The following is a 17,873-nucleotide window of genomic DNA, read 5'->3' as shown; positions in this document are numbered from 1 at the left end:
GTTCTGTGGATTATTCTCTCATAAACAGCACATTTTCATCTTTATGACAGTAAAGTTTAGCATAGTGCTTTTTTTTTATAAGAAGAATAAAAACTTCATTCAAAAAAAGAAAAACTCTTTCCTTAAAGTTCATTTACCTGCAGATGTCGTTAGTGTGTGTAGTACTTTCCTTCTTCTTTTTCTTTTTCTTTTTTTTTTTTTTTTTTTTTTGAGACAGGTTCTCTCTCTCACTCTGGTTGCCCAGGCTGAGGTGCAATGGCGTGATCCCAGCTTACTGCAGCCTCAACCTCCCAAGCTCAGGTGATTCTCCCTCCTCAGCTTCCTGAGTAGCTGGGACTACAGGTGCGCACCACCATGCCCAGCTAATTTTTTGTATTTTCAGTAGAAACAGATTTTCACCATATTGCCCAGGCTGTTCTCGAACTCCTGAGCTTAAGCAATCTGCCCATCTTGGCCTCCCGAAGTGCTGGGATTACAGGCATGAGCCACTGTGCCCGGCCCTTTTCCTTTGTTTTTGGCAGTAACCGTTGAGGTTACCGATAGCGAAGTTCTGGGCCACAGGCTTCCTTGTGCCGACTCCACGGCTGTGAATCATCAATGACAGTGATCTTCAGAGCTTTGCTAAGTCACATGACACTGGTTAAGTGGTTTGGTTTCATTTTGCCTGTTTTCAGCCCTGCACCCAAGAGGTTGTTTAAGCTATGAGAACAAAAGTAAAGATAGGAAATAACTATGATATAATTCTGTATCTCAAGTTTATTTTTAGCTAACGGGCCTTGTCTTGCTCTGCATTCTGAGGCATAAAGTCTCTTGGGAAGAGGAGAAATCAGAAGCATGATGTAGAGCTTGACAAATGACTAATTTGAAATGGAGCCATCTTCATTCTTTGTAACTTTAATCTCAATTTCTCAGTTTTTCTCAAATGTTCTACTGTAAGCAAACCTTCACAGAAAACGCTCCTCTTAGAGATCACAGTGAGCTATGTACTGTGTAAGGTTTTATCAGAACAAGCACACAAACAAAAACAAGTGACTGTAAAGCCTAGTTTATAGAGAAGCCATTGACTTGCCTGCAGAACCTGGTTACATGTGAATTCTGCCCCAGAGTAACCGTGCTATAGGGTGACCTCTGTGGGCTTTGGTTTCTGTGTCTTGGGAGTGAGTGGGTGGAACTGTGTGATTGCTATGGGAGTGTTGAGTGCTAACGTTCAAAGGTTCTGTTTACCTGCTCCCCACACTATGGACAATTCACTCAACTGTGTGGTGTCAGTTTCCTTCCTGCAGTGGAGCCATTGGCAAGATTATATATGATTATTGCTTTGTTGACTGCTCTCCGAAAAAATGGTGGTGGTGGTAGTGTTCAGCTATTAAAAGCTTTATGGTCCAGAGTTGACCAAAACGTTAATTGCATTGTGATATTTATTTTTTCAATTAAAAATTAGAAAGAAGTATCACCAATATCTTCTGTAGCTTCAAAACATTACCGTGAGCCTGAAGGTGAGAAAGCGTGAAGTGTGTGGAGTTGTATCTCTGCTTCCACCTTAGCTGGTTGGTTTGTAAATTTACCTTTCATCCAGTGATGCTTGAATTGGTGGTGTGCAGCCGCTGCTAGTCAGTGAAGGATTCCATTTGTGGACTTTCTGTTTAAAGGTTTCTGGTAGAAGTCGGGGTAGGGTAGATTGGTCCTGTTATTTGAAAGGGATAATGAAATGTCTAATAGAAGACAGTTATAAACAAAATCTAGGCCAAAAGGAGAACATTTAATTTCCCAGGTTGCTGATTTTCTCAAGAGCTACTGTACTGTGATCTGATCACTCTGAGAGTGTGATCTTGTTTGTTAACTTATATAGCTGTACTCTGTTGGTCCAACCAGACTATAATAGGGCAAGAAGAGGTAAAAAATTCAGAAAGTCAAATTCTAAAGGATAATAAAGCAATAATATTTCTGTGGCTATAATATTAAGTATAGATGAATAGTCTCTAAAATATAACTCACAACATACGTTTAAACTATGAATAAAAATGGTCTTTGACAGTTTTTTAAAGATTACATAATTAAAGTTTCTTAGATGGAAGGGCCATAGCTGGGGAAGATGCCTGCTGGAGAGGACACAGGCCATGAGGAACACAATGTTTATAGTCAGCTTTCTTCATAGTGATAGTCCATGCTGGAAGCTATAATATAAATGGATATTTTCATTTTATCTAAAAATAATTTTAAAATTTTATGGGCATGGCTCTAAGCATTGAAGGTAAAAGAGTAAGGGTGAAGTGAAAAAGCATGGTGTTAAAATAGCACATCTTCGAAGCTAATTAATTTCTTCAAATTGCAAAACAGTCACATGAGTACAAATCTCTATTTAGACTACGTTTGATGTTCATTTTGAAAACCACATTCAAGACAAGCTAAATTACATTTAAATTCCCTTCCAGCTACAGATATGCATGCCTCACTGTATAAATGTCACTGTTGATTTTGATCTGTAACCAAAGAAGAAATTGTCGAATTATGTATGAAATAGGATTTTATTTTTAATGTTGCACCAAGTATTTTTGCATTTATTGTGTTGGCTGTATGACACAATATTTTTTCACTAATCTTTTAGTCTTCATTGACTTCTGTCACTCAAGAGGTGTCTTTTTATCTGAAAGTGTTTATAAGATCTTGAGTTTGGAGTGTGGCTTTCCTCCTTTGTTTCTTGCCTTGTTTCCCATGATGCAACTGTTAAACGACCAGCATGTTAAAATGAAAGACAATGTGCTTTTAGCTCTGATGGAACTCTGAAAATTAAAGTTATTCATTCAAGAACTATTTGTTGAGCAAATACTATAAACTGGATTTTACTAAGGGATATAACATGTAATATGATAATGATTGCCCTCATTTGGCTCACATTCTAGCAGGTAATAAAGGTAATAAAAAGAGAGAGAAACGTATACTCTCAGGGAAAAGTGCCATGAGAATGCAAAAGGGGATGGAGAGTTGACAGGATGGCTGTTTCAGAGTCATCTGTCAGAGAAGGTCTATCTGAGGAGCTGACCTTTGAGCAAACCATGAGGATACCTGGGAACAGAATGTTTCAGGCAGAGGAACAACAGAGCCAAATTTCTGAGAGGGAGCTGGCTAGTGGATTCCAGGAAGAAGCCTGATGCCCTTGTGCCAGCAGGGTGATGCGTGATAAACTCACAGAGGCAGTGCAGGGCCGGACTGTACTGCTCTGTACACTGTCTTCTGTTCTAAATGTAATAGAAGTCAGAAGAGGGTTTTGAGTGCAGGGGAGTGATGAGGTCTGACTTTGATTTTTTAATTTAAAGGATTATTTTGACTGCTATGTAGGGAATAGACTTTAGGAAGTGAGAGTGAGGCAGTTGACCAGTTAGAGTCTTGCTCAGTAGTCCTAGCAAGAGATGGTGGTGGTCTGGATTAGGGAGGTGTGAATGGAGATAATGAGATATGGGCAGGTTTAGGATATTGGGGAATGATTAAATATGAGCTTCATTAGAGCATGTTGTATCTGTGGTTTTCTCTGTTAAGGGCAGCAGTGGGAGGTGAAATTTCGTACCAATACAAGCTCCTCTTTAGTGGTGGCTTGCAGGAGGCAGGGTTTTTATGTTTTAGAGCAATGACCATGGTCTGAGGCTTAGCAACATGGAATGAAAAATGAAATTTGAAAATTGTGAAAGCAAAGATATTCAAGATGGGGCTGTAAGGATTAATAGGGTCAAAATTCTACATTAATGTTTTTTGCTTTTGCTCTTTTTTTTTTTTTTTTTTTTTTTTTTTTACCTTCTTGAGGCAAATTTGTTTGATGCTAGCTGGGATAGAAAGAGCAGCATTAACAGTTACATTACTACTTCAGTTTCCAGGGCTCAGCCGTACTCAGGCACGGGGCATGGTCCAGGTGAGGAGAAGTGCTGCAGCTCTCTAGAAGCTCCTGGGACTGCAGCACATCTGCTCAGTATGTCTTCATTACACAGTGACGTTTCATTTCATTCAACCTGAGAGTGAAGGGGTTTCAGACATGGCTTGCTTGTTCATTTTTAGCAAGTTTCTTAAGGGCCAGGGTGCCCGAAGAGGCAAGTTTCTACTCTCACCTTCCTTCCTGTAACAGCCACCCCCTTTCACCTGGCTCTTCCCTTCCCCCCGCAATATAGACTCTCATTCCTACACTCTTTTGTTCCTCATGGAACTCTGAGCTCCACTTTCTGATCTCCATGAGCTGCTCTGAGCTTTGATCCCTGTTCCTATCCTCTTCACTTGTATCTACCATCCCAATTCAGTTTCTTTCTTTTTACGTTTTCCCAGAATAGGAGCAGTGCTCTATGAGAAGAGAGAACAAATACACAAATGAAGCATAGATCTCTGTGGAGGTCAAACCAAGCTCCCAGATAATTTCCCATTGTGAATCTCCTTTCCACTTTGCACTGTTACCTTTTAAAGAAAAAATTAATGTCAATACACTTACTCATCTTCCCTCCCTCCCCCCACTACTAGCATCACTGTCAAATAGCATCAGTATTCTCTGTAAAAGACGCTGTTTTTGTTTGTTACAAGATATGATGGGCCAGGTGTGGTGGCTCATGCCTGTAATTCCAGCACTTTGGGAGGCCACGGTGGGTGGATCATGAGGTCAGGAGTTCAAGACCAGCCTGGCCAAGATAGTGAAACCCCATCTCTACTAAAAATACAAAAATTAGTCAGGCGTAGTGGCAGGCGCCTGTAATCCCAGCTACTCGGGAGGCTGAGGCAGAGAATTGCTTGAACCCGGGAGGTGGAACTTGCAATGAGCCAAGATCGCGCCACTGCACTCCAGCCTGGGTGACAGAGTGAGACTCCATCTCAAAAAAACAAAAAAAGGTATGGTGAATGTATAAGCTTTCTGTTAGGTACACTCACTGTTTTGTAGAAAGTTGGCTTTTGGAGGGTTTCTTTGCTTCTGCAGATTGTGGGGAGAAGAGAAGTTGATAGAAAATGGATCCTGGAAGATGAAATGTTAAAGGAGTGGCCCACCGGAAGGGGTGGAAAAGGGGGCAGGTAACAGGGGTTATTTGCATGGGGTTTGGTAAGCCAAGGCCAGGTCTACCCATAGAGCATCCTGAAGGAGACACAAACAGATAATTTCTAGGCTCTCCCCAGTTAAAAGGAGACTGAAGTCTCAGTTCAAGAAGGAGTTCAAGGCTTAAAACCCAGACTTTAACAGTGGGTAATGTGGCTTGCTCTGTAGGGAACAGTTGCCTCAAGTGGTGATATCAGCTGTTTAGTGAGAGTATAAATGACAGTAAACCTGCAATTCTTGCCCTACTGCTTTGGTAAATATTTCATTGTTTATGTGCTGCCAAGACCCCTGGATTTCGGGCACACCTCTCTCAGATCCAGTGGGAGCGGTGGAGAGTCACATTCACCCACTGGCTTGATCAGGTGAAAAGGTCTCTTTGTACCTTGTATGTGCTGCTTCAGTTGCAAACCAAACAAGAGAAATATCGGACCATGTCCAGGTCATGCATTATACTTGAAAATTATTGAATGCTGGAATTTTACCTGGTAAAACTCAGGCCTTCAGATACAAGCAACATCTCAGAAGGGCAGCTCTCCGCTTGAAAGAAGACAGTAGAGCAGATGTGCTAAGGTGCTGTGGCTGTTCTGTACCCTGTAGGAGCCGTCCTCCCCAATTTACCTTTGGATTGTTTATACAGAATCATGCAGGCCTTTCGTACTTTGCTATAGGTTAAAAATGTCTAACTTAAAAATCATTAAAAGTTCTAGAAATTACTGCCCTTTTTTTTTCTATTGCACATCTTTTTTGAGAAAGCAGAGTATAACATTACCTCGAAGAACATTCAAACTTAATCTATGTTTAAATAGGTTACAAATAGGTGGAGGGTGAGGGTCCATGAGGACCACCTTGGCATCAGCTCTGTGTCCTCAGGCTCTCAGTACAGAGCCTACCTTGCTTTGGTTGATTTTAATTTAATTGAACTGCTCTGAAACCTTTATGAATGAATCCTCATACCCTCTCCTCAAAAGATAAATATTCAGAACAGCTACCATCTTCTACAAACAAACTGAGCAGAATGTGTTGCTAAAATAGGCTTGTTAAGCTTCCCAGGTTGTGGAAGTTAGTGCGTTCATGTTTACTGTGCTGCCCACCATTAAGCTATCATGGAGCATGCGTTTTCCCCACTCACCCAGACATTATTCCTAAAGAGCTATTCTTTGTTGCTGTCAGAACACACTTTAGTCTCTGAGGGGAAACAAAGTTGGTGATTCGTATCAGCTGGAAATGATCTTTTGTTTTATGTGGATGAAGCTCTTGTGAGAAAAGGTGCAGACGGTGAGAAGGAAAGAAGGAGAGGGATTGCCTGCTGCCTCCCCGCGTGCACGCGTGTGAGTGGGTGCTCCCGCCAGCTCTCAGGGGGCTTCCTTCATGAATATGAGCACTGACTCTGGGAGATCTGCAGCGGAAAGTCAAGTCGTGAATACTTTTTATAAGGAGAGAAATGATGTAATTTTATCACAAGATATTTCAGATATGTTTTTCCATTTTAAAAATTCATTGGCAGTGCTCATACGAGAGAATTACTTGAGCTGAAAATGACTCTGTCCAGTTTCTTCCTATTTCATTAATGATTTTGCAGCCACTGAATTCTTTCTAAAATTGTATAACCCAGATAAAGTCAGGCCTCCTGGAAGCCAGCCTCAGCCCAGAGACGTATGAAAAGAAGCACCAAATATCACTGAAAACCAATTTAAATTTATACTGAATAATCTCATTCATAAACCACAGCACAACATTCTGAAATCTACTCCTCCTCCAAGAATGTATAGCTCTCTGCCACTCTGATGACTTTTTGTCTGTCTGTCTTCTTTTAACTACCTCAAAAATCTCTCATCTCTCTCATCTTCTACAAAACTTTCCCTCCTGCTCAGCCTACTCTGGGCTTTCTGCGCCTGGCTGTATCTGTTCTATGCTTCTCATTAGCTTTGCTCTTTCCGGTGTCAATCCAGACCGACACAATTCTCCCACTAACCTCCTCACCCCTTCCCAATCTGCATCACAAAAGCGCACTAGCCCATCTGGCCAGACGCAGCTCTCCTCGCCAGGTGGCTTGGGGGTGGGGGCCTGGGATGCTCAAAGGCTAATGCTTTTCTCTGTGATGGTTATTTTCTAAGAATTTTTCATTCACCGAAATTCACTGAAGACAAAATCCAATTAAAGGAATTAAGTCAGATGCACATAAAGATGATTAAGATATATTTCTTCCTTAAGCCATGCATCTATGTGTGTATATGTCTATGCGTTCTCTCTCTCTCTCTCTCTCTCTCTCTCTCACCTTTGGCCAAATTGTTAAATGTTCAGAAGGCAGTCACACAAATGAAGAAGAGTTTTGGGAATGGTCATATAATTTCCTAATCCCAACAGCCATCCTGCAAATCCATGACCGTCAGTCTCGATGGCAGTGAAGAAGTAACTACAGATGAGTCAGCAGAAATTTATTCCCAGCCCTGGAAAAACAACTCATGTTTTAGGTCCTCCTGATGATGGTGGAGTTTCATTGATTTCATATACAAAGGAGGGCATGTGAGATATTGTATTAGTATCTTTTCATATTTGCTATTATTGCAATATAGTTTACCCTGAAAAAGAACATCGTTGTTTGTGGAAATGATACATTTTGTGAAGTGCTGTAGTCCTGCAGGTTTTGTAATGGATATCAGTATACAAAGAGAACTTTTCATTTTATCAGAAATTTACTTCACTACCCATTTGTGGGGAACATTAGTAAGAGCATGGGCTCTGAATCAGACCACTGGGTTCAAGGCCTGGCCCAGTCCCACCACTCTGTAGATGTACAGCTAGATAACTGTGCCTTAGTTTCCTTTTCTTTATGATGGAGACATTAATGGTTCTACTTCATAAAGCTGTTGTCAGCATTAAATGGGTCATATGTGAAACTTTCAGAACTACATCCAGAACATTGAAAGGGCTCTATAAATGATAGCTCTCATTTCTCATCCTCCTCCTCCTCCTCCTCTTCTGCCTCCTCCTCCTCTTCTTTCTCCTCCTCCTCTTCCCCTTTCTGCTCCTGTTCACTTTAGTGAAGGAAGAGATCCTTGTTTTTATTGCTTGGCCTTAATGCTGAAAATATATATCAAAGTTCTAGTAGAATATCAGCAGGCCTTAAAATGAAGTTACTTGAAGATAAGTTGTAAAGACATTGCATTCATTACCATATATTGGAGAAAAACTTCAGTTTTCTCCTTGTTGATGCAGTGGTGATCAAATCATCATTTCAACACAAGATTTCACAGCATTTACTTTGGATGTCACATTAATTCCTAACTTAAGTAGCACAGGGCTGGTATTCTCCCACTGATAAAGGCCCAAAGACGTGACAAGAGAGGGTATGGTAGTTTTTCTGATGTTATCCATGAAGGCTAGATGTACTCTAACTTTTACTCATCTGTCTGTGATTTACAAAGGAATGTGATTTGGAAATGTGTCCACATTCTTTCTGAATCCATTTATACTTTATTCCTACATCATCTCCTGAAAAAATTATTTCTTGTGCTTTGTGGTAGGAAAAAAAAAAACTGACTTGGTAGTTAAGAGCCTGTCTCTAGACTCAGATTAACTTGGATTTGAGCCCAGCACTACCCTGTGACTCACCAACCAGGGACAAATCTCTCTGCAACTATAAAAGAGAGTCATGATACTAGCCTCGTAGGGTAGACACGATGATTAAGTCAAAGCAGGGGAGAGGATAGCTGGCTAGGAGAGCCTTTTATCCTGAGTGGTTATCGAGGATAACAGGAATCCTGCTAGGAATAGTTGAGAGGATTTAGCTGACCTGAGACTTCAAGAGTCCCAGCAGTTCTTCAGTGGGTGGAAAATGAGCACCGCTAGGAGAGTCAGAGAAGGGCTCTTGAGAAATTAGACAAATGTCTCTCAGAACAACCATGTGTGTCTTCCCTTTCTGGAAGCGGCTTCAAATCCTTGGCCACTCATTCTGTTCCTTGATTGGGAATGATTACTGTACAGCACAGGTGTTAAGCCCCCTCCTCCTATGGAGAGCCTTGGTTTGCAGCGCACCTTCCTAAAAGAGTCCAGGCTGGGTTTGGATCTGGTTGTATGTCTTTTTTTTTTTTTTTTTTTTTTTTTTGAGACGGAGTCTCACTGTGTCTCCCAGGCTGGAGTGCAGTGGCGTGATCTCGGCTCACTGCAAGCTCCGCCTCCCGGGTTCACGCCATTCTCCCGCCTCAGCCTCCCAAGTAGCTGGGACTACAGGCGCCCGCCACCGTGCCCGGCTAATTTTTTGTATTTTTAGTAGAGACGGGGTTTCACCATGTTAGCCAGGATAGTCTCGATCTCCTGACCTCGTGATCCACCCGCCTCGGCCTCCCAAAGTGCTGGGATTACAGGCTTGAGCCACCGCGCCCGGCCTAATTGTATGTCTTTTGTCAGAGCTTGTCAGAAGATGAATGTTCCAGGGTCCTTAATAACTGGATAATAGTTCCTTGGTCACTGAATAATGAACCCCAGATGAATGAAGGAAATGTGTTGTCTGGCCTCGGGAATGATTAAATGATTCAGAAATGGGGCCTGCAGGTCCTGGACCTCTTAATTATTAAAGGTGCTGTCATGACAGAAGCTTTATCATTTTGATCCTTCTTATAGAACCTCTGAACCCTAAGGTCATCCTTTCCTCTTTGCAGCTGAGGGCGCCTTTCATCTTGTCTTCTCAAAAACACGGGCAAGACCCTAGGATTGCTAAGAGACCATATCATCCTGTGCATACACATCTCTACTCATTCAGTTCACCCAGAAAGGTCTATACTCAATCTCCACAGCACACAGCTGGGAAGTCACAGAGCCAGGTGCAGAAGAGAAAGGCCTTTTGAAGCCAGTGCTGTGTTCATTGTAATTCACTGGTGTGCTGTTTCAGTGACAGTTGAAGGAGAAGGAGCAGTGGCATTCTCTTTTTCCCCTAGGATAAGTCAAGACGGCGCCTCATTCTGAGGACAGTGATGCCTCCCGGTCTGCAGGGGAAGGCATGTCTGTTGGAGGAGGCAGGAAACAAGGCCCTGGGATATGTTGCATCTTAAGCCTCATACCCCCAGCCCCCTGGCAGCTGACCCGGGATAAGGATTCTGCCCTCTTGAGACTCGTGTCTTTCTCTGGCTCCTTCCTAGTCTTCCCCATGTGTTCTTCCTCACCTGCCTCAACAGACTGGTCCATCTCAGGATGTATTAATCAATTCCACCTTTGCTGTTTTTCAGAGAGAGGCAGAAAACCCTGGATTAAGCTGGTTAGGAGTCTCTCCAGAGGAGATGCTTGAGGACAGGCCAGAGGAAAGAGGCTTAAACTATTAATGGCAGCTTCAGTGCCTGGACACTGGCTGGGGAGGCCATATCACCTTCAGAATGGAGCCTGACTCCTTAGTAAGGCTCATATAAGGTCTTCGGTTCCCGTAGCCCTCTCAGCCTTTTCTCGTTACACCTGTCTTAACCCCTGGAATTCTACATGTTTGCCATGTTGCACGACTTGCCGTTCCTCCCATTTGCCGTGTTCCCTTTGGCTTTGGAACACACTGACCCCTTGCCCAAAAGCTCCTTCCCACACATAGGAGCTGTGTTCCTCAGGACTCCACTGAGATATGTCACGTCCTCCAAGACTCTGCCTAACCTTGGTTAGGGGTCTCTCCTTTCTAATCTTATAACCACCACCCTCACATGTGCTTTCCATGGCCATAAAAACTGTACACACTGCTTTCTTATTTTCTTACATCCTCTCCTACTGGCCATTAACTCCTTTAGAACAGGAACTGACTGCTTCCTTTCCTAGACATAACCCCAGGGCTGAGTGTCGTCTCTGGCACACAGTAGGTGCTTTATAAATATTGTTGAAGTAAAGAAGAAACACAGAAAGGACAGCAAGTGATAGTGCCCAGCACTTGACTCAAGGACAGAAAGCAGATATTTCTTTCATCTTTATGTCTGGAGTAAAATCAAGGGTATTTTTGTTCAGAACTTTTTGGGCCAGAAGTGTACCCATAAAATGGTGTGATTTGTGGGAGCTCACAGGAGTCAATAAGAAAAACGCCGCACCTCTAATAAGAAAAAAAGGGCAAAGGATATGAAGAGACACTTCACAAATAAAGAAGTACAAATAAATGATCAACACATAGGAAAAGTATCCAGTGTCACTAGTAAATTTTAAAACATTAAACAAAAATAAAAATTAGATACCATTTTCATCCTTCAATTTATTACATATTTTACAAAATGATAATACCCTTTATTAGTGAGGCTGCACTGAGATGAGTCTTACACCACCATGTTAGTTCATTTGTGCTGCTGTAACAAAACACCACACACTGGGTAATTTGCAAACAATGAAAATTTATTTTTCACGGCTTTAGAGGCTGGGATGTCCAAGACCAAAGTGCCAGCATTTTGTATCGGATGAGAGCCTGCTTGTGCTTTCACATGCAGAAGGTGGAAGGCAAGCAGGCTAAATTCACTCCTGCAAGGCCTTTTACAAGGGACTGTAATCCCGTTCATAAGGGTGGAACCCTCATGACTTCATCACCTTCCAAAGGCCCCACCTCTCAATACCATCATCATGGGAATTAAATTCAACATGAATTTTGGAAGGAACATCAACATTCAAACCGTAGCAACTACCAAGGCAACAATAAGCATCACCACAGGGCTTTTCATCTCTGTTTGTTTGTTGGTTTGTTTATCTCTGGTTTAAATGTAAATAAGCATTAGGTTTCAGTAGTGATAAGGATACAAAAGGCATATGAGAATTGCTGTCTTAGTGACATTAACATTTTTGGATTGTGAAGTATCATAAGGGATGTGTACACATATGTACAGTCTTTATACTTCCCCTAGTAGAGATACAGTGGTCAGACACCATTCATGTTTAGTTTCTACAAACTTAAAGTCTAAAGACATAATTTTCCTGCTTGTTACTTTTAACACATCATATTTGTAGATTACTAGAATTTAATGTGGCCGGGCATGATGGCTTACACCTGTAATTCCAGCACTTTGGGAGGCTGAGGTGGGAGGATTGCTTGAGTCCAGAAGTTTGAGACCAGCCTGGCCAACATGGTGAAATCCTGCCTCTACAAAAAATAAAAAAATTAGGCAGGCAGGATGGTGCACACCTGTGGTCCCAGCTACTCAGGATGCTGAGGTGGGAGGATCACTTGAGCCTGGGATATGGAGGTTGTAGTGAGCCGTGATCGTGCCATTGCACTCCAACCTGGGTGACAGGGTAAGACACTGTCTAAAAAACGAAAAGAAAAAAAGATGTATCAAGCAATCTTATTTTGAAATGTTTGCCTTTATTAGGTTAATTTGAAGTGAGTTCTGGAAGGAACTGAGAATATTTTATACTAAGTGTACCAAAGCTTCTTGTTAGGAAGTTTATAACTACCCTAAAAGTTACTCAATAATGACTGTTACATTGGAACTGACTAAATCGCTTTCTACTAGTAAGGACAGTAGTTATTGTTCAGGGACTGCCCGACTCAGGGAATTGATAGTGGTATATGAGGTCCTTAATTGATAGTGGTATATGAGGTCCTTCAGCTGAATTTTTGTGTGTAAGTTTATTCCAAATTTAGAGTCAGCCCTCATTATCTGTGGTCAGTCAAGTAGAAGATGGGCTCTCAGAGCATTAGTCTTCCCCTCAAGACAGCTGGTTTTCCTTGGGCCCTCTCTGCAGTCCTCCAACCCCTCTCCTCCACATCCCTGCATCGGTTACTGCAGAGCCCAGCACATAGGTACTCAGACTGTAATGAGTGTACACCTTCCAGATGAGGACAGTGTAGAAGTAAACCATAGTTAGCTATGCTGAAGTGATTGATGCCTTCACTCTTCTCTGCTTTTAATTTCCCTCCAACAAACTTGTGTTCAACCCAATAAAGATGTTAGATTCTGACCTATTTATCACTAGCTACAAAACTAGAACTCGTGGGCCACACCCCGTTCCTTCTAAGCTTTGCAGAGAGAAGATCATTATAATTAATAGAACTGACTTTTAAAGGAATCAACTAGAGAAATGGTTGCTGGAATGAGTTTGGCACGTCAGGATTATTAAAAAGTTAAAAATGTTCATAGATGTACATGTTCATCTATGAAGGAGGAAAAACAGCAGAAGCAGCCTGTACCCACTCCTGTTTGAGATCAGAAGGGATCTTACAGTTTTCTAAAATGATGAAAATTTGAATCTACTCTGACACCTTCTCACCTAGTCTTCTTTTGATCAGTGCCACCAAACAATCCCAGCCCCTCTTGGATGTAATCTGAGGCATAAAATGCTAAAAATATCACCCAGGCGTTGCTTTTACCCCACATCTATTTTGACTAGCACAGCCTGCAACTGTTTACATGCAGGGAACAGGAGTCAGCCTACTGTTCCCGACGTGCATTTTAATAAGCCACCTGACAAGATCAACAGGAAGAAAAGAAAAATTGTGAACAGGTGCAAGGGAGCTGGGGGGAGTGGAAGGAAGACAGGTCCTGTGTCTCCCTGCTCTACCTCGAGTCGGCATGTTGTTCCGCTGCCAGGACCCTCTGGCTGTAACAGTGGCTGTCCACATTTCCTCCATTGTGGGCTCTGATAAAGGGAACCTAAAATCTCACATTAATCCCCCATGTCTTCAACAAAAGGAAAACTGAATTTTGGTAGTGATTGTTTTACTGTCATAATCCAAAATGCTTCCTTCATTTGCTGAGAGGCGGATTGGTGAGGTAGGATGTTCCTGATGGCTGCCTTGCCTTGGGAATGTGTGGTGCATTTGCTGATGAGACGTCTGTTTCCAGATGGACATCTTCCTTCCCGGCACCAGCCTTTGAGAATGTGACAGACCATTTTTAAATATTTGCTTTGTACAAATTGTGGCCTATTGAAGGGTCTTGCCCAGCTATTTTTGTTTTATACCATGATGGATTTTGTGCGGTGTGTTGTGTAAGTAATAATGATAGGTCTGGCTTTGTAGTCGTGGCTGTTTGTTTTCTCTTCCTTTGTATCCTCTAACACCACGTTGGCTAGCCAGCCAGCGTTGTTAATGACATGTTAAAGCCTATCTTCTGTCTAAATTGGTGGGGATTCTGTCTTGATTTAAAAAATGGCCTGTGTTTAGAATAATGCTGCTTTGAAAGTCATGTAGCCAGTAGCTTTTCCATTTCATTGGAGAAACATATTGGAAAAATAGTAATAGTTTGTCCACTACCTTCAATTTAGTTGTGCTGCCTGGAGGGATAAGAAAATGAAGACTGAATGTTGCTAGGCTGCTCAGAGTATGTCTGCACTAGTCTGTGGCTTGGCGGATGAGAGAGGACTGTGGACAAGGCAAGGGCATCTCCTTCCTAGGAGAAACCTTCACCAAGCAATGGACAAGGGGCCATCTGGGTCTTTCTGAAGGTTCTCCTTAGGTCCGAAAATGTTACCCTCTTCCCCATCCTACAGACAAAATCATAGAATCCATTTGTGATACGTATATGTGTGTGTGTGTATGTGTATATATGTGTGTGTGTGTGTGTGTGTATATATATATATCAGTATTCTGTGTATTTAAATAATTAGAAACTCACCATTAGCAATTAAGTCACAATTTAGTTCAGTTAAAGGTTATTAATAGTAGGCCGGGCGTGATGGTTCACGCCTATAATCTCAGCACCTTGGGAGGCTGAGGTGGGTGGATCACCTGAGGTCAGGAGTTCGAGACCACCCTGGCCAACATGGTAAAATCCATCTCTACTGAAAATACAAAAAATTAGCCAGGCGTGGTAGCAGGCGCTTGTAATCCCAGCTAGTTGAGAGGCTGAGGCAGGAGAATCGCTTGAACCCGGGAAGCGGAGGTTGCAGTGAGCCGAGATCATGCCATCGCACTCCAGCCTGGACGGTAGAATGAAACTCTGTCAAAAAAAAAAAAAAAAAAAGGTTATTAATAGTAATTATCTCAGTCTGCCAGGATTTATAAATATTAATGTCCCAAACTGAAGTTAGGGAGGCCCATTTTTACCTTTTTTTTTTTTAACTTTTATTTTTATCTCTGTGTAATTGTATTGGGGGCAAATTTGTCAGTGTCTTCTCTTTTTTAATTAACGATTGGTTTTCCAAATTCTCAGTAAATAATCCTTCATCAAATTTGTCAGTATTATTAATTTACATTCATTTTTGTCTCTTCAAATTACCACGTTGGTATGTAAAATTCTTGTGTGTTGTAATTGTGGATCAGAATCTGTTGATTAACTTGTTAATACATTTAGGACCTGGTATTCCTAAAGAGCTCATTACTGAACCTCACACTAGTCTTTCTAATATCTTTACAAAAAAATAAAATCAATAATAACTCTAAATTGTCAGATGGAAAAGACAGTTGGCTTAGCAGTGAACATGAAGTCTTTATTCAGATTCATGCAAATGTATTACATTCTTAAGAATGATAATTTTGAGAAACATTTGAACAGCATAATTACTTGCAGAAATATTACTATAACGAACATCTTTGGGAGTTGTGTGTTAAGGGGTAATATGATGAGGAAACCTGAAACTATATTAGAAAGTGGTGTTATAGATACTAAGACAAGAAATTATATAGAAGAATATAGTCTTTATACCTATTTAATCATAGTTAATAAGAAAATATATTGCAACTTTCTGAACTGAAATATAAACGCTCTTAGTGATAGACAGCTGTCTTTCAGGTGGCCCCTATAGTTAGACATTACTCCATGCCATATGCCAGACAATCGTCAGTTTGTTGGTTGATGATATTTTCTAATTTCACAATTTCTGTGATGTTTCCCACAAGTTGGGTTAAGAGTGATTCAGAGTCACACTTATTTTTGACTTTAATGTGCTCAAGTCATTTCCTGTTGACAGGAATCTGATGGAAATGTCATCATAGTGGTCACTATTCTGGAGAACTTAAGCTGCAAGTTTTCCTGAGTTTGTTCTATCATGTATATTAATACTGGGATCTGTGTTCTCTCTCTGGCTGTTGCAGAGGCTAGATCCCATCCACATCCTACTATACTCTCCAGCCTTGAGTGATATACCTACCCATTTCATCTGTTAAGTATAATAGCTCTTCATGCATATGACTTTACAGAGAGATTGAATTAAAGTGTACACATTATATATATATGAAATATATATACAAAAGATATATATGTAATGTGAAATAATTGTAGACTGCTAAAATTTAATATAGGAATCACAGAAACGTCTCAATTCTTCAGTTGCTTCTATTTATCAATATAACTCTTTAGTCTTATTCTGTTTTTACAAAAGAGAAATTAAAGAATGAATATATCACTGAAAATTGCTGGCCCAGGCATTTTGGACTAATACTCTCTTGAAGAAAAATAAGCATATTCTCTTGAATCTTATCAGACAATTCTGTGATATGTCCTAGTGTAACGTACATTTCCAAAAGTCTTTAGAGATAGAGTATCCTGTTTCCTCTGCAACATTTGCTGTCTGTGGAAGGACCAGAATTGACACTTTGATTAGCTGCATTCGTGATGCTGAGCTTTTTCCAGCAGACAGAGGAGAGGGCCTCATAAAAAGATCTAATGTGCCTGGTAAAGCTTCTTCCAGATTATTCCAAATGAACCACATATGAAGGCCACAGGTGAAAGAGTCTAGCAAATTACGCTATTGGTATTTTCTGACTGACACTTTTCTACTGTTGGGGAAAAAAATTATAAAATGTGTTTTCTTTTTTTGACACTCAGATGAGTATAGGATCAAACCAGTGGAAGAGGTCAAATACATGAAAAATGGGGCAGAAGAAGAGCAGAAAATAGCAGCCAGGAACCAAGAAAACTTGGTAAGAATTGACTTTCTCACTTAACCATGAATTTTAGTGACACCATTGTAATAAAATCTGCACTGCATGTTTTAACTGCACTTACACACTGGCACAAGATTTCTTGAAAATGCTGCAGCTATTTATAGCTTGCCTGGAAGCTGCACCATTACTCCTGTATCCTGTTTGTCTCTGAATAAGCCCTTCTTTAATCTTGATGGGGAATGCTCCAGGGAAAATATATCAAAACTATTAGTGTTTTAAAATAGCTAAATTTAAGGGAAAAATAATGAAGTAGGATTGAGGTTTGTGAGGGGAGGATTGTTTTAGTTTTGTTTTTTTTCTACTTCTTTTAACGCATATCCAAATCAGGATGAATGGTTGTTTCATTATTCTAGACATGTAATGTTGACAAAGTTGCTTTTCAAAGGAATCGAAGGTCATTTTCAAAGTAAAAGCAACTTACTTCAAGGTAAGTCTTTCTTCAGAGAGTCAGTCCTTCACAGTCACAATATTAAAGATATTGTGGGTTTTGAGTTTATGTGAGAATTGTGATGATCTGAAACAGGAAGTTAGGAATCCCTTTTTTGAGTAGGAATCAGCATACACATTCCATCTTAACATCCCATATCTATAAAACCATTTAGCTAATTATAACATAGATGATTTCTTACAAGTGATTACAAATTGTTAAGAATATGTATTTACTCAGTTGTATTGGAGCAAAATTGTTTTTGTTGTTTATATTTTATTTTTGGATTACTTATATTTGCTTTTTTCATGATTGAGTTAAAATGTATTTTTAAGAAGCTTGCAATGTCATATAATACTTTCACTTGACTTAAACTCAATTTTTAATGATGTGCTTTGTTTTTGTTTTAATAACTTCTGCTACAGCAGAGGAATTTGGCAAAATATTAAGCAGTGCACAGGAGTGTTTAGGGCTGTCATTTTCCATTACACATTTGTGAATATTGAAGGCTGATTCTTTTCCCTAATTCTTTTCTGAACATATGATCTATAACTTGAAATACT

At 40.6% G+C, this 17,873-nt stretch overlaps 1 protein-coding gene across 2 annotated transcripts in view; it reads left to right on the top strand.

Moving 5' to 3' along the window:
• Positions 1 to 17,873, top strand: part of C1H1orf21 (chromosome 1 C1orf21 homolog) — a 248,253-nt gene that overhangs the window by 108,134 nt on the left and 122,246 nt on the right. For both annotated transcript variants that reach the window (XM_025400666.1, XM_025400662.1), the window contains one exon: positions 16,765 to 16,859. In XM_025400666.1, coding sequence (XP_025256451.1) covers positions 16,765 to 16,859 — 95 coding nt within the window. The remainder of the gene's footprint in view (positions 1 to 16,764; positions 16,860 to 17,873) is intronic.

The sequence above is a fragment of the Theropithecus gelada genome, chromosome 1, assembly GCF_003255815.1.
Source record: "Theropithecus gelada isolate Dixy chromosome 1, Tgel_1.0, whole genome shotgun sequence".
Lineage (NCBI taxonomy): Eukaryota > Metazoa > Chordata > Mammalia > Primates > Cercopithecidae > Theropithecus > Theropithecus gelada.
This window is presented reverse-complemented; position numbering and strand designations above follow the sequence as displayed.